Source organism: Medicago truncatula, chloroplast (genome assembly GCF_003473485.1).
Source record: "Medicago truncatula chloroplast, complete genome".
NCBI lineage: Eukaryota > Viridiplantae > Streptophyta > Magnoliopsida > Fabales > Fabaceae > Medicago > Medicago truncatula.
In genome coordinates, this window is record NC_003119.8 from 32,501 (window position 1) to 52,113 (window position 19,613).

At 33.2% G+C, this 19,613-nt stretch overlaps 15 protein-coding genes and 2 non-coding genes across 17 annotated transcripts; 13 read left to right on the top strand and 4 right to left on the bottom strand. All coding sequences in view use genetic code 11, as the record gives it.

Moving 5' to 3' along the window:
* Positions 1-327: 327 nt before the first annotated feature.
* Positions 328-408, top strand: trnL-CAA. Its single transcript has one exon. It is a non-coding gene; the product is annotated as a tRNA-Leu (tRNA).
* Positions 409-698: 290 nt separating this feature from the next.
* Positions 699-5,978, bottom strand: ycf2 (hypothetical chloroplast RF2). The gene has a single exon. The coding sequence runs from the start codon at positions 5,976-5,978 to the stop codon at positions 699-701; it is 5,280 nt and encodes a 1,759-aa protein (YP_001381687.1).
* Positions 5,979-6,572: 594 nt separating this feature from the next.
* Positions 6,573-6,646, top strand: trnI-CAU. Its single transcript has one exon. It is a non-coding gene; the product is annotated as a tRNA-Ile (tRNA).
* Positions 6,647-7,119: 473 nt separating this feature from the next.
* On the top strand, positions 7,120-7,401 carry rpl23 (ribosomal protein L23). Its single transcript has one exon. It carries the CDS (start codon positions 7,120-7,122, stop codon positions 7,399-7,401), a length of 282 nt encoding a protein of 93 aa, YP_001381688.1.
* A 16-nt stretch (positions 7,402-7,417) lies between these two features.
* Positions 7,418-8,907, top strand: rpl2 (ribosomal protein L2). Its single transcript has 2 exons — positions 7,418-7,777; positions 8,479-8,907. Exons 1-2 carry the CDS (start codon positions 7,418-7,420, stop codon positions 8,905-8,907), a joined length of 789 nt encoding a protein of 262 aa, YP_001381689.1.
* Positions 8,908-9,078: 171 nt separating this feature from the next.
* On the top strand, positions 9,079-9,357 carry rps19 (ribosomal protein S19). The gene has a single exon. It carries the CDS (start codon positions 9,079-9,081, stop codon positions 9,355-9,357), a length of 279 nt encoding a protein of 92 aa, YP_001381690.1.
* Positions 9,358-9,797: 440 nt separating this feature from the next.
* On the top strand, positions 9,798-10,442 carry rps3 (ribosomal protein S3). Its single transcript has one exon. It carries the CDS (start codon positions 9,798-9,800, stop codon positions 10,440-10,442), a length of 645 nt encoding a protein of 214 aa, YP_001381691.1.
* A 138-nt stretch (positions 10,443-10,580) lies between these two features.
* Positions 10,581-12,048, top strand: rpl16 (ribosomal protein L16). Its single transcript has 2 exons — positions 10,581-10,589; positions 11,638-12,048. The coding sequence occupies exons 1-2, from the start codon at positions 10,581-10,583 to the stop codon at positions 12,046-12,048; spliced, it is 420 nt and encodes a 139-aa protein (YP_001381692.1).
* A 125-nt stretch (positions 12,049-12,173) lies between these two features.
* rpl14 (ribosomal protein L14) lies at positions 12,174-12,542 on the top strand. The gene has a single exon. The coding sequence runs from the start codon at positions 12,174-12,176 to the stop codon at positions 12,540-12,542; it is 369 nt and encodes a 122-aa protein (YP_001381693.1).
* Positions 12,543-13,227: 685 nt separating this feature from the next.
* On the top strand, positions 13,228-13,632 carry rps8 (ribosomal protein S8). Its single transcript has one exon. It carries the CDS (start codon positions 13,228-13,230, stop codon positions 13,630-13,632), a length of 405 nt encoding a protein of 134 aa, YP_001381694.1.
* A 426-nt stretch (positions 13,633-14,058) lies between these two features.
* Positions 14,059-14,172, top strand: rpl36 (ribosomal protein L36). Its single transcript has one exon. The coding sequence runs from the start codon at positions 14,059-14,061 to the stop codon at positions 14,170-14,172; it is 114 nt and encodes a 37-aa protein (YP_001381695.1).
* Positions 14,173-14,504: 332 nt separating this feature from the next.
* On the top strand, positions 14,505-14,921 carry rps11 (ribosomal protein S11). Its single transcript has one exon. The coding sequence runs from the start codon at positions 14,505-14,507 to the stop codon at positions 14,919-14,921; it is 417 nt and encodes a 138-aa protein (YP_001381696.1).
* Positions 14,922-15,000: 79 nt separating this feature from the next.
* rpoA (RNA polymerase alpha subunit) lies at positions 15,001-16,002 on the top strand. The gene has a single exon. It carries the CDS (start codon positions 15,001-15,003, stop codon positions 16,000-16,002), a length of 1,002 nt encoding a protein of 333 aa, YP_001381697.1.
* A 180-nt stretch (positions 16,003-16,182) lies between these two features.
* On the bottom strand, positions 16,183-17,378 carry petD (cytochrome b6/f complex subunit IV). The gene is made up of 2 exons: positions 17,371-17,378; positions 16,183-16,660 (listed from the first exon to the last, which is right to left on the bottom strand). Exons 1-2 carry the CDS (start codon positions 17,376-17,378, stop codon positions 16,183-16,185), a joined length of 486 nt encoding a protein of 161 aa, YP_001381698.1.
* A 207-nt stretch (positions 17,379-17,585) lies between these two features.
* petB (cytochrome b6) lies at positions 17,586-18,960 on the bottom strand. The gene is made up of 2 exons: positions 18,955-18,960; positions 17,586-18,233 (listed from the first exon to the last, which is right to left on the bottom strand). Exons 1-2 carry the CDS (start codon positions 18,958-18,960, stop codon positions 17,586-17,588), a joined length of 654 nt encoding a protein of 217 aa, YP_001381699.1.
* A 145-nt stretch (positions 18,961-19,105) lies between these two features.
* psbH (photosystem II protein H) lies at positions 19,106-19,324 on the bottom strand. The gene has a single exon. It carries the CDS (start codon positions 19,322-19,324, stop codon positions 19,106-19,108), a length of 219 nt encoding a protein of 72 aa, YP_001381700.1.
* Positions 19,325-19,426: 102 nt separating this feature from the next.
* Positions 19,427-19,558, top strand: psbN (photosystem II protein N). The gene has a single exon. It carries the CDS (start codon positions 19,427-19,429, stop codon positions 19,556-19,558), a length of 132 nt encoding a protein of 43 aa, YP_001381701.1.
* The last annotated feature ends 55 nt before the right edge of the window (positions 19,559-19,613 follow it).

Consider the following 19,613-nt stretch of genomic DNA (forward strand, 5'->3'; position numbering starts at 1 on the left):
TAATCTGATGATCAAATCGATTCCATGATTATAAGTTCATTCCATTTAGGATTAGGAGTATGTTTTTTACATATCTCTCGGGGACCCCATATCAACCCTTTTGGTTTAGCGTCTATTGAATCGAGAAATTTTATTGATTTATTGATAGAATATATATTTAACGGATCTATCTTTCCGATAATTCAAATTGAATCAATGGGATGTCCGAGTCGGGCCTATATGACATGACGATCAATAAAAATACTCTAAAACTCCACCTTTGTCATATATTCCATACATAAGACTAGATAGATATCATATTCCTAGAATATAATTCACTTTGAAGATGCCTTGGTGGTGAAATGGTAGACACGCGAGACTCAAAATCTCGTGCTAAATAGCGTGGAGGTTCGAGTCCTCTTCAAGGCATAATATTGAGATCTCTTATTGAATAGGAATAAGTTCGCCAGCAGAAGTTTTGGTTATCTTATCTATCTAATGAATGGAGAGTCCATTTTTCTGTACTTATTGGTCGTGAATATCTGAATAGGACAAACCACTCTTTGTTTGCTTCAGAACAAAACAATTAGAGTTAGGCTCGGTCAACGGGAATCTGTATTATCTATATTAGGGGATCCTTTCAATTGAAAGATCCCCATATCGACTTGAGATAACGAGAAAGAAAGTATCTATTTTATTTAGTTATTCAGTTAAACCAATCATTCGTTATTGGAACAGATAGTAACAACCATCTCCTCCGGGAAAAGCCATCTTTTTCTCAACAATGTCTTTGTAATTTGAGCCAATAGGGTTCCATTAGATAGGAACAGATTTGATAAATATTGATAACTCTCGGATAGAGTAGTAGAACGAAACAATTCATTTGAGAATGAACTATTGGTTCTAAACTGTCTCTGTCGATCAATCAACAATTCGAAATTCTGTTCTGGCATATTCTTCCTAAACCAGGGTTTATTTAGATATTTCCAATAAATTTTTTTTGTTTGGCAAGTCAAAAGTCTATTTGACATCTCCTCATCTGCAACCAATTCTCGATGTGAAAACACAGATACAGAAGGATCATCTTGGAATAGCAAAAAGAGTGGATCCGAAGGGTCCCAAATGAATTGGCTTATTCGAAAAACGCCCTGTTCTTTGAAAGATCTTTTTTGTGTCTGGTACTCCATGGTTCCATCCTGCAAGAACTCCGAATCATTCTCTTGAAGCTCACCCTCTTCATCATAACTGATCTGCTTGTCCCAAAATGACCTTTCCCAATAGGGAAATCCGAATTCATTGGACCTTTCGATACAATCATCAAATAGAAATTCCCAAGGGCGCCATATTCTAGGAGCCCAAACTATGTGATTCAATAAATCCTCCTCTAGCGGGTCGAGGACTCCTTCCCCTTCTTCGAACCCCGATTCATTTTTTTCATAGAGAAATCTATGATCAAGGATAGAACGAGATCCATTTTGAATCATATTGATAGGATTCCTTGGTTCGGGCCTAAGAAGAAATGTTACTCCATCATTCTCAAAAGGACTTCCTGTCTGTGAGGATCCCAGCAGAGCACCTTCTATTTCTAATAGCCCATGAACTAGATCAGAATCATTATAAAGGAGTCTATAAGAAGTGATACCATCATTTTTTTCATTAGGTCCGGTTAGAGACCAAAGGTTTTGAGCGACGGATCCGGCAGAACAACTCAAAAGATAAAGAAGTATCGTTAATTTCTTCATGCTTGTTCCAAGTTCCAAGTACCATTTGTACAAATCAGAATCCACCCCGTTACATGATTTCTTCTTCATATAGATAGATATAGGATCTATGGAAAAATTACTTAGAAGTAGATTTTGTGAAACAGCCCTTCCTATCTGATAGAAAAGTATACCATGATCCTCAACCGATCTTATCTGAGATCTAAAATCCCAAGTTTGTCTATGAAGAGCGTGTCTAATTATATTAGTGTCTATAATGGATTTTTTTTGTATAATACTAATCGATAGCGCCTCATTGGTAAGTGCTACAAGATCTCGTACATTAGAACCCAGAGTTATGGACCCGCATCCATTAGTATCGAATATTTTCTTTTCCAAGTGAAAACCCCGCGTACGAGCAAGACTGAAAAAGTGCTTTCTTTGTTGTGGAATAAGAAGCCTTCGTATTTTAATACACGTATTTAATTTATTCGGAGCTATTAGAGCGGGATCCACTTTTTGCGGAATATGAGTCGAAGCAATAACAAGAATATTTCTAGTAGAAGATTTTTCAGAATCCCTGGAAAGAGAGTTCACTAATAGACCCAGGGATAAGTCATTCGACTCATTCCCATCCAGATCATGAATGTTCGGAATCCAAATTATGCAAGGAGACATTGCTTTTGCTAATTCGAATTGAAGCGTGAGAAAAAATTGGTCTATTTCCGGTATGATATCCTCAGGTATCGGATAGTCCATACTTAGAAACTCCAAATGGCTATCATAGTTACGGTCGAGATAGTCACTATCATACCTATCCAAATTATAGCCCCTATCCTCGGTTCTAGGTAAAAGACTGTAAATGGTACCCTCTCTCTCATCAAAAAGATCATCATCATCATCATCTTCATCAAAAAGATCATTAATATCAAAACCTTTAGGATAGTTATCCAGGAACTTGTTTACAGATACTGTAATGAAAGGAACATAGGAGTTTGTCGCTAGATATTTGACCAAATAGGATCGTCCAGTTCCTATAGAACCTATCACTAAAATACCCCGAGGAGGGGATACGGTTAAGCGGAGCGAAAAGGGTTTTCCATGAGATGGGAAATGCAAAAGATTAGCTCCACACGGGGTTTCTGAATAAGTGATTGTCTGATAATGAGCGAGGAATATCCGTCTTTCTGCTAAGCAGGATGTATTGAACTCATAATTTAGTAGATTTTTTTTATGAATGTCAATTAAATTTCGTAAGTAAATTGTTCCCGGTTGCTCAATCATTTGATAACCAGAGTTATTCTTTGATAAACGATCACTATTAGTCAGACTCCTTAAAATTTGATCAATCCTTTTTTCTGTCGTTAAGGTAGAGAACTGAACCATGAATTCCCTTTCTTTATCAGCAATGAAATCACTGTTCAAGATCCAGGATTCTATTTTATCATCAATCCAATCACTATTCAGATTTTTTCTTTTTCTTATCAAGGTATAGATCGCTTTACTTGTATGACTTAAATGTCTAGTATTTCTCAAAAACGCGATTCGATTGATGGGATTTGGTATAATCCTTATGAGATCGATGAGATTCAAATCGTTCTTCTTCGAACGTATGGATTTGACCACATAAGCGGGACCACCACCCCTTGGCATGTTGCCAGCAGAAGCCGAACCTCGTCTTTCTTCTAGAAAATTTCCTAATTGTTTCAGAGCAACGAGAAACATATCCTTTAACCCAAAAGAATTCAGTTCTGATATAGGATACCTATCCAGAAGTTTTTCCAACTCAATCATGTATGATGGAATCATCAAAGATTTGACTTCTTCGAACTCTGTCTGTAACTCATTAGAGAATCGAGAAACAAAGACAAGATGTGTCTGAACGAGATATCCGGTAACAAGAAGAAGGATAAGGTTTAAAACGAAGAACTCCCTCAGATGGGTCGATATCAATGGTGACTCATTTTCCAAAATATCTTCGCACACGTGCACAAGAAAATTGTGTCGACACTTACTCAAAATCTCACGTATAGGATTCCGTGGTGAAAGACACAATTTTTCCCGAAGAATTCGCTTGGATCCATCCCTAATATCATGAAAAATGGATACAAATTGTAGAAATTTAGGACTCCTACGTAGTATCGCCAATAGGTCTAAAAAAGTATCTAAAAATATTAAATTTAGATATTCATGTCCTGTCCGGGTAAGTAACAATTGTATTATATATGGTTGGAATTGCTTCAATTTTGAGAGAGTTGAAAAAACACTATTTCTTTGATAGTTTCTATACATCGGCCCTTTTTCAAAGCATTTTGTTAAACAAGGACTGTGTTTTTTTCTCTTTTCGGATCGTAAATATTTCTCAGAATCTTTTGTTAAACAAGGACTGTGTTTTTTTCTCTTTTCGGATCGTAAATATTTCTCAGAATCTTTTGTTAAACAAGGACTGTGTTTTTTTCTCTTTTCGGATAGTAAATATTTCCCAGAAAAATCTTTCTCAGAATATTGAGTATGAATCCAATATCGATTATAAAACAAATACATCATCTGTGACTTTAATTTGAGATACTCATGGTTCTTCCCTTCTGAATCATCAATTCCAGTAAGAACATACTTAAGAAAATCATAATTACAGGACCTTACCGCATATTGATTATTAAAGAATCGAAGTCGATGTGCTTTTAAAAAAGAGGATATCAACGAACTTCTATGAAATGGTTTCAGCGGATTCCGCCAATTCTCTTGATCGTGAGATATCATTGAGAAATCCATGTTATAAAAAGATTTCCTGCGCTTCTTCTTCTCTTCTTCTTTTTTTTTCTTCTTTCTAGTATGGAATGATATCCAATTTTCTCTCTTATTGAACAAAAATGGTGATATTGTTCCTTCATTGAAGGATAATTTTGATTTTTTAGAAGTATAAAAGTCATCCAATAAGAAGGGTTTCCTTTTTTTCAAATGAACGATTTGAAGACCTATTGATTCTAACAACTGATTCCCGAGTGGATCATTCGGACGTTTCAATTCATACACGTGGATCTCGGACCTATGAACAGGGATATTACCGAAACTCACAAAGAAAAAAGGAAGTGAGTTAGACAAAAATGGAAGAAACTTGGACAAAAAGAAATAAAGTGAGTTAGACAAAAATGGAAGAAACTTGGACAAAAAGAAATAAAGTGACTTAGACAAATCTTTTTTGTCAATAACCTCAGACCAATCAATAACCTCAGACCAATCAATCGAATATGCATTCATATGTAATCGATCGAACACTACTTGAAATCGATTGAACACTACTTGAAAACGGCTATTCTGCTCAGAAATGAAACGGTCCAATTGTTCCTGGAAATTCTTACTCCCATTGGACCATTTGTATTTATATGCATTTGGATCCTTATTCATAGATCTCTCGGTTTGATAAATCAAAATAAGAGGCCATTTCTTCTGGTTTTTTTTCCAATTTGAGAAATGTTGGTTGATCGTGTATTTCCTTGTAGGTCTATGATTAAAAATCTTTTTTCCTATTTGATACCTTTGAATTCCATATTCCGAGTTGCGATGGAATCGATTCCATAGGTTTTTTATGTATCCATAGGTATTGTTTGGATAAAAAGATTCATTCTCTTCGTAAAAAAGAGGAGGTAGAACCAATAAAAATTTCTTTTTTGATTCATCCCTGGAGTTGACCTCATTTACGAACTTTTGTTTTTGATCCAATCCGGACGAATGAATAGAAAAAGAAAATCCCTTATGATACACTAGATCCGGCTTAGTTATTGATAGATTGAATAGATTTGCCATTTCTTGAAATCTCTCTTCTGATTCAAAATCATGGTGTAACAAGTATCCTGCCCTATTCCGGTCATGGAATAGATCAAATAACCCAAAAAGTCTATTTTTGTTCAAGAATGAATCGGAACTATAAAGCTCATCTTTCGCAACCCCATCACATCCTGGATCGGATGAAATAGGATGAATTGAGACAGTATTTTGTAAATACATATGTATCTTGACTATATTAGCTATTTCTTTATTTTCCGATTGCCTCAAAAGAACAAAAGAAACACCTTCTTCTTTCTTAAATAACCTCTCAGTAGGATTCAAATCCAGCTGAAGTTCTGACCATCTGTCATATAAAAAAGACCGGCCGGCTCTTGTAGGATTCCCAACAAATTCTTTGATTTCTTTTGGAAACAAATGATTATTCATCCGCGTATGATATTTCGAATCCTCATCCCTATCAGAGATCTTTTTTCGATACAGGAGCGGAACAATCAACTTACTATACCAATTGATATTGAACGAATCTTTTGAGTCGTCCATTGTATCATTGCTCGGTCCAACGGAATTCATTGATATAGGAAGAAGCCCTGTCAAATAGACATTTTTTCTTTCGATCATCTTTCGGTTGTTAATACGATAGATAAGGATCCCTACTACAAAAAATACTACATTCTTGATCGTGAAATATCGATTGCCTTTGCGTGAAAGTACGATACTCCAAATTCGGAAGTCTAAGAGTTTTATCAAACTCTCTTGGTGAAAAAAAATGTGAATAAAAGATACCGCTGAATTGAATTCAGTCCACGAATCTAAGAAATAGTGAGAATTCTTGCTCTCTCTAAATATCTCTCTCAATTCTAAAATCCAAAATTTGAACAGATGTTCCTTCATATTAAGTAAGACTCCTATATATATTAAAATATTAAAAATGAATTGTTGTCCTATATATATTAAAATATTAAAAATGAATTGTTGATTGGTGTTATATTAAAAATGAATTGTTGATTATATAAAAATGAATTGTTGATTATATATTGAATTGATTTATCCAAAAGATTTCACTTCAATTGATTTTGGTTATTCATGAGGTACTAGGATTCCCACGAAGCATCCATGGCTGAATGGTTAAAGCGCCCAACTCATAATTGGCGAAGTCGTAGGTTCAATTCCTACTGGATGCACGCCAATAGAACCCTACCTCCCATAAAGTCGATTTTTGTTCAAGAATGAATCAATCCGAACTGTTTGACTTAAATAACTTAACTAATTTCTTGATTTCCATCATTTTGAATTTACGTTCAATTTACGTAATTTCTTGATTTCCATCATTTTGAATTTACGTTCAATTTACGTAATTTATTTATTTAACTAATTTCTTGATTTCCATCATTTTGAATTTACGTAATTTATTTACTTAAATAAAAAAAAATTTCTGATCTGTATCTGTAGTGGACCTATTAGCTTAGTATGATTTGAATCGAGACGAAGTTCTGACCATCTGTCAGAGAAAAAAAGACCGATTGGCTCTGTATCAATGGAATCTCATCATCCATTATAACGAATTGGTGTGGTAAATTCAAATTTAAATATATGAACAGTAAATAAAACTAGTATTCGTATTGAGACTAGAACTCATAGGGAAGAAAATAGATTTATGAATGGAATAAAAAATGCAATATTTACAGACAAAAGTATTCGGTTATTGGGAAAAAATCAATATACTTTTAATGTCGAATCAGGATCAACTAGGACAGAAATAAAACATTGGGTCGAACTCTTTTTTGGTGTCAAGGTAATAGCTATGAATAGTCATCGACTCCCAATAAAGGGTAGAAGAATGCGACCTATTATGGGACATAGACCGCATTACAAACGTATGATCATTACGCTTCAACCGGGTTATTCTATTCTACCTCTTAGAAAAGAACTTAAATAAAAATACACTTAATAGCATGGCGATACATTTATACAAAACTTCTATCCCGAGCACCCGCACACGAAATCGTTTGATTTATGGACAGCATCATTGTGGTAAAGGCCGTAATGCCAGAGGAATCATTACCGCAGGGCATAGAGGGGGAGGTCATAAGCGTCTATACCGTAAAATTGATTTTCGACGTAATGAAAAAGACATATATGGTCGAATCGTAACTATCGAATACGACCCTAATAGAAATGCACACATTTGTCTCATACACTATGGGGATGGTGAGAAAAGATATATTTTACACCCCAGAGGGGCTATAATTGGAGATACCATTGTTTATGGTACAGAAGTTCCTATAAAAATGGGAAATGCCCTACCTTTGAGTGCGGTTTGAACTATTGATTTACGTAATTGGAAGTAACCAATTAGGTTTACGGCGAAACCTATCAATCGATCACGGATCCAATTTGAGTACCTCTACAGGATAGACTTCAACAGAAAACTGAAGAGTAACGGCAGCAAGTGATTGAGTTCGGTAGTTTCTCATATAAAATTATTGACCCTAAAGATATAGTAATATGGAGAAGACAAAATTGTTTCAAGCACCGACAGAACACGAAGCTCTCCTTGTTTCGTTTCAAAAGGGGGAAGACACGGGTTATTCACATTTCATTTGATGGTCAGAGGCAAATTGAAAGCTAAGCAGTGGTAATTCTAAAGATTCCCCCCGGGAAAAATAGAAATGTCTCCTACGTTACCTGTACTATGTGTAAGTAGCAACGTAATTTCATAGAGTCATTCGGTCTGAATGCTACATGAAGAACATAAGCCAGATGAAGGAACAGAAAGACCTAGGATGTAGAATATCATAACATGACTGATTTGGCAGATTTAGATTCCTATATTATATACCCACTCATGTGGTACTTCGTTATGTCATAATATAAGAATTATACAATATATATATAAGATCCAGCTGTATAGATATCATAATCTACATCCAGAAAGCCGTATGCTTTGGAAGAAGCTTGTACAGTTTGGGAAGGGGTTTTGATTGATCAAAAAGAAGAATCTACTTCAACCGATATGCCCTTAGGCACGGCCATACATAACATAGAAATAACACTTGGAAAGGGTGGACAATTAGCTAGAGCGGCTGGTGCTGTAGCGAAACTGATTGCAAAAGAGGGGAAATCGGCAACATTAAAATTACCTTCTGGAGAGGTCCGTTTGATATCAAAAAACTGCTCAGCAACAGTAGGACAAGTAGGGAATGTTGGAGTAAACCAAAAAAGTTTGGGCAGAGCCGGAGCTAAACGTTGGTTAGGTAAGCGTCCTGTAGTAAGAGGAGTAGTTATGAACCCTGTAGACCATCCACATGGTGGTGGTGAAGGGAGGGCCCCGATTGGTAGAAAAAAACCCTCAACTCCTTGGGGTTATCCTGCACTTGGAAGAAGAAGTAGAAAAAAAAATAAATATAGTGATAATTTGATTCTTCGTCGCCGTAGTAAATAGTCTAGAGTAGAGAAAATAGAATTTGTTTCTTCGTCTTTACAAAAGAAAAGAGTGATTTACTATGACATTATATGATTTGATTTTGTTTTTTTAGAGATTATATAATTTTATTTTTTAAAATATAAGAGAAAAAATTCACTTTTTTAGAAATTATAAGAGGAATAATTAACTATGACACGTTCACGAAAAAAAAATCCTTTTGTAGCAAATCATTTATTAAAAAAAATAAATAAGCTTAACACAAAAGGAGAAAAAGAAATAATAATAACTTGGTCCAGAACATCTACCATTATACCTACAATGATTGGCCATACCATTGCTATCCATAATGGAAAAGAGCATTTACCTATTTATATAACAGATCGTATGGTAGGCCATAAGTTGGGAGAATTTTCACCTACTCTAAACTTCCGGGGGTATGCGAAAAATGATAATAGATCGAATCGTTAACATTAATTTTAAGGTAAATTTAGTATACTAATAGTCATTAATAAATAAATATTAATTAATAAACTCATTTCATTTTTTCGTGAAAATATAACCTTAGGAGAAAGAAGAACCAATACATAGAAGTATAAGCCTTTGGTCAAAAAATATTTGTGTCTATTCACAAGACAAAGCGCGAATCGTAATTCATAATATTTCTATTTTTAAAGGGTTATTATAATAGAAATTATGCTTTATGGAGTTGAGCATATTATTCTATTTTTTTTTTTTGAATTGCTTTATTCTGCAGGAGAAAATGCTAGTCACAATATATAGTTCAACGAACTAAGTCAATGAGTCATAAAGATATATAATATTTTTTATATAAAAAAAGTAAAAAAAAAGATATAGATAAAAAAGTAGACAAATAAGACGTATTATTTTATATAGAGTAGTGAGGAATTATGGGACAAAAAATACATCCGCTTGGTTTCAGACTTGGTACAACTCAAAATCATGATTCTATTTGGTTTGCACAACCAAGAAATTATTCCGAGAATCTAAAAGAAGATAAAATAATACGAGATTGTATCAAGAATTATATACAAAAAACCCCCGGTGTCGAGGGAATTGGACGAATAAAGATTAAAAAAACAATCGATCAGATTCAAGTCATAATCTATATGGTACTTCCAACGTTATTAACGGAGGGTAAGCCTCGAAGAATCGAAGAATTACAGACTAATGTACAAAAAAAACTTAATTGTGTGACGCGAAAAATTAACATTACAAGTACAAGAATTCCAAATGCTTATAGCGACCCTAATATTCTTGCAGAATTTATAGCTGGACAATTAAAGAATAGAATTTCGTTTAGGAAAGCAATCAAAAAAGCTATTGAATTAGCTGAACAGGCAGGTACAAAAGGAGTTCAAGTACAAATTGCGGGACGTATCGACGGAAAAGAAATTGCACGTGTCGAATGGATTAGAGAAGGTAGGGTTCCTCTACAAACCATTCGAGCTAAAATTGATTATTGTTCCTATCCAGTTCGAACTATTTATGGGGTATTAGGAATCAAAGTTTGGATATTTCTAAACAACGACTAATTTACTTTTCCTTATTTTTAGCGTTCCATCTTTTGATAAAAGAAAAAATGACGAATTCTTATTCCCAAAAAAGAAATGACAAATTTTATAAGATTGAATAAAAAAATTGATTAATCATTTTATAGTAAAGGAGTTGCTATGCTTAGTGTGTGACTCGTTGGTTTTTTTTAGAGTGGTTAAATTTCTACAAGAATTCGTAGAATTAATTACTAAAGAATTAATAACCTACTCATCGCTTACCATTATCTGGATATAAAGAACCGCGGAAAATAGAAAATCAAAATAAAGATCTATGTGGTGATATAATTATAGCAACTGAAATAAAAAAGAATCTGATTATTAGTTGTAAAGCAATAAGAATATACAGATAAATGAAGGGGTGAAAGAAAGATAGAAAAAAAGATATCAATGATATAGAATTCGACTATGTAAAGGTCTATGGGTCATTTCGTAAAAGGTAGTGTAATAAAGCATCAATATTCTAAATTCATCCATATATGGATGAATATATTCGTAGAATAGACAAATCAAGAGCTGCGAATCAATAAAACTGAGAAGGTTGATTCAACAAAAAAGAATAAAATAAATAAGAAAATTTTATGAAAATAAAATCTTATTAATATTAAAGAGGCTCCATTGTAGAATTTAGACCTAACCATAAATAGAAAAGCGATGGGAACGATGGAACCTGTGAATACCTAAGATTATATTAAATTTCATAATCTTACTGATTCATTAGATGGGATGGCGGACGGAACTAAGAATTCATTATTTTTTGAGGAGTTGTGGACTAACCCAACATTACATCTTAAATTTATAATGAAAGAGTAAATATTCGCCCGCGAAAATGTGGATTTTTTTGAATTTAGAAATTTTTGCCAATATGATAATAAAAAAAAAAAAAGACAAATATGGATTCGTTAGAACCTTATATCAAAACAACATTATCTAGTTAGATATGGATAGCAAAAATGGTCTATAAGAATCCATATTTGGTTCTATATCAAAGCAAGATATACAAATTTCTAATATGTCAAAAAATCCCGCGATTGTATTCTATTTTAAATTTAATATTGTAATTTAAAATTAAATTTTTTTTGGTTAAATATTTTTGAATCGATTTATTCGCGAGGAGCCGTATGAGGTGAAAATCTCATGTACGGTTCTGTAATAGAGATGGAATTGAGAAATAACCATCAACTATAACCCCAAAAGAACCAGATTCCGTAAACAACATCGAGGAAGAATGAAAGGAAAAGCCTATCGAGGTAATACAATTTCCTTCGGAAAATATGCTCTTCAGGCACTTGAGCCCGCTTGGATCACATCTAGACAAATAGAAGCAGGGCGACGGGCAATGTCACGAAATGTTCGCCGAGGTGGGAAAATATGGGTACGCATATTTCCAGACAAACCTGTTACAGTAAGACCTACCGAAACGCGTATGGGTTCGGGAAAAGGATCTCCCGAATATTGGGTAGCTGTCGTTAAACCCGGCAAAATACTTTATGAAATGGGAGGGGTCCCAGAAAATATAGCTAGAAAGGCTATTTCAATAGCGGCATCCAAAATGCCTATACGAACTCAATTCATTCTTTCAGAATAATCATTAGAACGAAATAGGTCTTTAGTATGAAAAAAATGGTAATTGTTGGTTTCTTTTTTTTTTTTTTTGAACACAGAATATTTTTTTTACTTCAACTTTTTGACTGAAAGATAGAAAAAAATGATATGATTCAACCTCAAACCTATTTAAATGTAGCCGATAATAGCGGAGCCCGCGAATTGATGTGTATTCGAATCATAGGAGCTAGTAATCGACGGTATGCTTATATTGGTGACATTGTTGTTGCTGTAATCAAAAAAGCAGTACCAAATTCATCTTTAGAAAGATCTGAAGTGATCAGGGCTGTAATTGTACGTACTTGTAAAGAACTAAAACGTAGTAATGGTATAATAATAAAGTATGATGATAATGCGGCGGTTCTCATTGATAAAGAAGGAAATCCAAAAGGAACTCGAATTTTTTCCGCAATAGCCCGAGAATTGAGACAGTTAAATTTCACTAAAATAGTTTCATTAGCACCCGAGGTATTATAATACGAGATCGTGATATAGATATATTATTTAGGACTGGAATGAATAGGAAGGAAATCTATTTGAATATATATTTGAATAGAAGTGAAATAGAGTCCTAAATATATTAGATCTCACATATATACCTTATATACTTGTGTAATCATTATTCTATAATTATGAATATTTATATTAAGATTATTACATAAATATGAAAAGTATACATATCGATAAGTTATTAGAAATAGTAAGTCATTATATTAATTAATAAATATTTTTAAAACGAAATAATAATAATAGATGAAAAAAAAAAAAGAAAAAGGAATGAAATCTATATATATATTGAATATATATATAGATATAGATAGATTCAAAATACAAATTCGAATTCAGAATTCTATTTGTATTTTTTTTTTATACTTTATACAAAATACAAATAGAATTCTGAATTCGATATAATATTATCTATCTAGTTTATAATTTATAATAGGTCATTCATTCATTTTCTTTCTATCTTTTTTTAGTTTTAGAATATTCTATATTATAGATTTACATTATACTGATTAGACTAATTAGAATTTTCTATCTATATATAGTATTATTATATTCTCATATTCAATATATGATATTTTATTGAATCAAAAAAAAAAAAAAAAACAAAAAACAGGAGCACGTTTATTATATCGAAAGTAAGGAGCAATAATCTATCGTGGGTAAAGATACTATCGCTGATATGCTAACTTTGATACGCAATGCTGACATGAATCGAAAAAGAACGGTTCAAATACCACTTACTAATATCACCGAAAACATTGTGAAAATACTTTTACGAGAGGGTTTTGTTGAAAACGTTAGAAAACATGGAGAAAGCAACAAATACTTTTTAGTTTTAACTCTACGGTATAGAAGAAATAGGAAAGAATCGTATAAAACTTTTTTAAATTTAAAAAGGATCAGTACACCTGGTCTACGAATCTATTCTAACTATCAACAAATTCCGAGAGTTTTAGGAGGAATGGGGATTGTAATTCTTTCTACTTCTAGGGGTATAATGACAGATCGAGAGGCTCGATTAGAAAGAATCGGCGGCGAAGTTTTATGTTATATATGGTAATGGTAAATTTGCCGATATCCGATTTCTATGAAAAAATTATATACATTATTGTAAATGGAGTAGAGAAAAAATGGATTTCTACTATGTACTCCTGATACCTTAGTGAATGTGTGAAGAGGATTTAACTAGAATAGAAATAAAAATTCATGAAGATTAAATTACTGAATAACTTCTGAGGGTATGTTCCATGTTAGAGAAATAGAATTTAAATAAAATTCTAGGCTATGTTTACAAAAAAATTGAACGTACTTAATGTATACGACCGGTAAAGGAGAAAAAGGAAGTATAAGTCACTTAATTTAATTTTTTAACTTTAAACATGTTTTTTAGGAGGCACAATTATAAGTTAAAAATGTAAGGAAAACCTATTTTCTTCGAATATATAGATTTGGCATTCCATTTTAGTTAAGGAGTTAATTTAAAAATATGAAAGTAGGAGCCTCTGTTCGTAAAATTTGTGAAAAATGTCGATTGATACGCAGGCGAGGTCGAATTATAGTAATTTGTTCCAACCCAAAACATAAACAAAGACAAGGATAATATTTTAACAAAAAAAGGGCTTTCTATTAAAAAGAAAGTACCAAATGTACAAAAAAAAAAAAAATGATATTAAAATTCAAATAAAAAATCTTATTAATATTCCATTTTCTTAAATAGTAAACAAAAAAATCTAAACATTTAGATTCTATATTAGAATTTAGTTGATAATTATAAGTATTCTAATTATTGCTTGATTTCAAAAATTGTATTCTATATTAATCGAATTATAGAATACAATAGAATAACTAGTTAAACAAGAGTAAAGAATTCTTTTTTGATAGGAAATGGATATATCCATATATTTCAGACTTATATTTTTTAAAATAATAAAAATGGCAAAATCTATACCAAAAATTGGTTCACGTAAAAATGGACGTATTGGTTCGCGTAAACATCCTCGTAAAATACCAAAGGGAGTTATTTATGTTCAAGCTAGTTTCAACAATACCATTGTGACTGTTACAGATGTACGAGGTCGGGTGATTTCTTGGTCCTCTGCCGGTTCGTGTGGATTCAAGGGTACACGAAGGGGGACACCATTTGCCGCTCAAACCGCAGCAGCAAATGCTATTCGAACAGTAGTAGATCAAGGCATGCAACGAGCCGTAGTCATAATAAAAGGTCCCGGTCTAGGAAGAGATGCGGCATTAAGAGCTATTGCTAGAAGTGGTATACTATTAAGATTTATACGGGATGTAACCCCTATCCCACATAATGGATGTAGGGCTCCTAAAAAAAGACGTGTGTAAAACTAAAAAGAAACATTAAAGAAAGAGATTTCAAGAGAAATAAACAATTAAATCAAGAGTTTCATAAAAATATATTACTATGATTCGAGAAAAAGTTAAAGTATCTGCTCGGACACTACAATGGAAGTGTGTTGAATCAAGGGTAGACAGTAAGCGTCTTTATTATGGACGCTTTATTCTGTCTCCACTTAGGAAAGGTCAAGCAGATACAATAGGCATTGCAATGCGAAGAATTTTGCTCGGAGAAATAGAGGGAACATGTATCACACGTGCAAAATCTGAGAAAATACCACATGAATATTCTACCATAGTAGGTATTCAAGAATCAATACATGAAATTTTAATGAATTTGAAAGAAATTGTATTGAAAAGTAATCTGTATGGAACTCGGGACGCATCTATTTGTTTCAAAGGTCCTGGATATGTAACTGCTCAAGACATCATTTTACCACCTTCGGTGGAAATCGTTGATAATACACAACATATAGCTAACCTAACAGAACCTATTAATTTGTGTATTGAATTACAAATTGAGAGGAAGCGTGGATATCGTATAAAAACACTAAACAACATTCAAGATGGAAGTTATACTATAGATGCAGTATTTATGCCTGTTAGAAATGCAAATCATAGTATTCATTCTTATGTGAATGGTAATGAGAAACAAGAGATACTCTTTCTCGAAATATGGACAAATGGAAGTTTAACTCCTAAAGAAGCACTTTATGAAGCCTCCCGGAATTTGATTGATTTATTTATTCCTTTTTTACATGCAGAAGAAGAAAACTTAAATTTTGAAAACAATCAACACAAAGTTACTTTACCCCTTTTTACTTTTCATGATAGATTGCTTAAGGATAAACTAAGGAAAAATAAAAAAGAAATTGCATTGAAATCCATTTTTATTGACCAATTAGAATTGTCTCCCAGGATCTATAATTGTCTTAAAAAGTCCAATATACATACATTATTGGAACTTTTGAATAAGAGTCAAGAAGACCTTATGAAAATTGAACATTTTCGCGTAGAAGATGTAAAAAATATATTAAACATTTTACAAATCGAAAAGCATTTTGCATAAATTTGAAATCCATTGGATTTTTTTTCATCATTTATTTTTTCTAAAAATTCGCACAAATCTATATATTCAGAATAGGTCTAAAATGAAATAGATGTATCTAGGGATTAGTCATTTCAAAGTGAATTCTCCCTAGATACACAATACACATGTCATGATATTTTATTTCACAATTGAATCAATTTAAAAAAGACCTAAAGTTAGGGATTTTTCAATAGGTAATGTTGCTCCAATACCCAACCAAAGAGCCACGACGGTACCAATCAAAAAGACGGTTGTTGCTACTGGACGGCGAAATGGGTTTTGGAACTTATTAACATTCTCCAAAAAAGGTACTGTTAATAATCCCACGGGTACTGAAACCATTAAAAGAACGCCCAATAATTTATTGGGTACTGTACGAAGTATTTGAAATACGGGAAAAAAATACCATTCGGGCAATATTTCCAAAGGAGTTGCAAACGGATCTGCGGGTTCCCCAATCATTGATGGTTCGAGAACCGCTAAGCCTACGTTACAGGCAATCGTACCTAGAATTACTACAGGAAAAATATATAAAAGATCGTTAGGCCACGCGGGTTCTCCATAATAATTATGACCCATCCCTTTAGCCAATTTCGCTCTTAATACAGGATCATTCAAGTCAGGTTTTTTTGTTATTGGGATAGGTGAATTCTTATAGATCCATCCTCCGAAAGAACCGGACATGAGAATTTTTCATCATCCGGCTCAAGCACGAATCAAACGAACTGAATGCATACATAGAAAATATTTATATGGTAGTCACTCATATATGAAGATTCTATGTAAGAAAATAAACTTGATTCTCTTTTTTTTCCGAAATTACAACTATGCATTGCAAAAAATTCAGTTCTTCTTTTTAAGTAAATGCTTTTCACCCAAGTATGTTTTCAAAATGAAAAGTTCTTTCTGGGTGATCTCAAACCTTTCGACTGTTCTCCCTCCAAAATGAATTTCGGAATTTTTTACATAGAAAGGATTTACTTGTTACTAATAGAATACAACCCCCGTTTTTCTTTAGATCTACTTGTTTCACTCCGATAGTATCATAAATTGAGTCAATGCATAGGAAATGACTGCATTTCCATACTATTAAGTTAAGTGAAATACAGAAGACATAATCCGGATTATATCACATTACTTAACTTATATTACTGGATATTACGGAGCCTATTCATGCAGGATATGATACAGTCTGATCATAGAAAAGATTCTCTTCAAGCGAACCGGCCTATCCTCCGTAGGGGACTGGCGCGGTGGTTGGAAAAAAGACACATTTAATTGTGAATTCAAATGTGGCAGATAAGATCAAGTCATACTGCACGGCCCAATCAATAGTTCAAGTCACACACTCCCATAATCCATTATTTTTTCGGAGAGTTCCATTCAACTATTCGTGTATATCAAATAAAGAATGCAATTTATTTTGTTAAGTTGAAGGGAAATATCCAAATACATGTCTTATTTTTTTTTTGAATAATGCATATTTGTAGCAATGAAATACTATTCTCCTCCCCAAAATGATTGATTTGATTAATTTATGTTTTTTTTCTTTTTTTTTTATTCTATAAAGGACCGGAAATGCCTTGCTTACGTATCATTGGAAAGTGCATTAACATGAATACGGCAGTAAGAAGAGGTAATACAAAAGTATGTAAACTATAAAAACGAGTCAAGGTAGATTGTCCCACACTAGCGCTTCCGCGCAATAACTCTACCACCGACGATCCTATTACAGGAATAGCGTCGGGTACACCTGTTACAATTTTTACTGCCCAATAACCAATTTGGTCCCAAGGTAAGGAATAACCGGTTACACCAAAGGATGCAGTCAATACACCCAAAACTACACCCGTAACCCAAGTCAGTTCGCGAGGTTTTTTAAAACCACCGGTGAGATACACGCGAAATACGTGCAAGATCATCATTAAGACCATCATACTTGCCGACCATCGATGAACTGATCGGATTAACCAACCAAAGTTAGCCTCAGTCATTATATATTGAACAGAAGCAAAAGCTTCCGTAACGGTCGGACGATAATAAAAAGTCATAGCAAAACCCGTCGCTACTTGGACTAAAAAACAAGTAAGTGTAATTCCTCCTAAACAATAAAATATATTGACATGAGGAGGAACATATTTACTAGTTATATCATCGGCAATCGCCTGAATCTCAAGACGTTCTTCGAACCAATCATAGACTTTATTGAGATAGGTAAACCAAAGGACCCCCCTGAGAACCGTATATGAGAATTTCATCTCGTACGGCTCAAACAAAAATACCAGTTATTTGGAAAACAGATATGTGGAATAGAAAGTTTTAAACTTCTTAACTTAATCCTATGATTCCAATCTTTTTTGAAGATAAAAAAAATGGAAATCCAAAAGGTATTCTTTGTGTTTGTTTATAATGCCAAAATTTCAAGTCGGCTCACTCGTCTTTTCTCTTGATCCTTACCGGCCTCTTGAATATTCTATTATTCACCTCATTTTTTTTGTCTGTATTTAATACGATTTTACTGTTTTTTTTTTATTATTATTGATAGGAATTTTCTTGTTAAGACCCTATAGAATCAATTCAAAAACCTCAGATTCATACCAGAACCACGATGATTTCCAAAAAAACCTTTAATCCAAGTCCAAAAATTCCCTGAGTAAGAACTGCTGGATCATCACTTATTTAATTTTTTTTTTTTGAAATTGATTATTCTAACTCTTTAATTTTTTTTCGTCCGGTTGCGAGGTCTAAATATAAATATTAAGTATGAATCATAGTTCTAATACTTTAGAATCTATTTCTTTTCTATATTCCGTGCTCCAGATATTAGAATAAATATCTGACGGGGTAAAGCCATCTCTATCAAGATAAGAAAGATGACGTATCCTTTTTATGTTCTGTACTATCAATAGGATCAATTGTAACAAGTCACACACTCATATTCCGGAAATACAGAAACAAAGAAGTTTCGCGGTCGAACTACCAAATAAAAATGGAATGGTCTAAAAATCAACGACCTAAATGCTAAGCTAAACTTTACTTTCTATTGAAAAACTAGTTAGTTGGTTCTTGTGAATCTAATTCTCTAATTCGAAATTTGGTCCAGTAAAATGGACGAATTATAAATCTCTAAAATAATAGAGAGAAATACCGCAAATAGAGCCATTGCAATACCCATCAAAGGGGTAGTTCCCCATCCCGGAGCTACTTTACCATATTCTGAATTCAACGGTTTCAATAAATCTCCTACAACAGTTCGTCTTGGACCAGATCTAGAACTATCCTCAACGGTTTGTGTAGCCATAAATCCTATTTTTTTTTTTTTTCATTGAGATCTGTTGACTTTGTATACCATTACGCTGTAAATTACCCTATAGATCCATTGTAGTCTTGATATTATATAATCATGGAAACAGCAACCCTAATTGCCATCTCTATATCTGGTTTAATTGTCAGTTTTACCGGGTATGCCCTATATACTGCTTTTGGGCAACCCTCTCAACAACTAAGAGATCCATTCGAAGAACATGGGGACTAGTTGAAATAATGAGCCTCCAATATCGTAATATTGGAGGCTCATTACTTCAATTGAG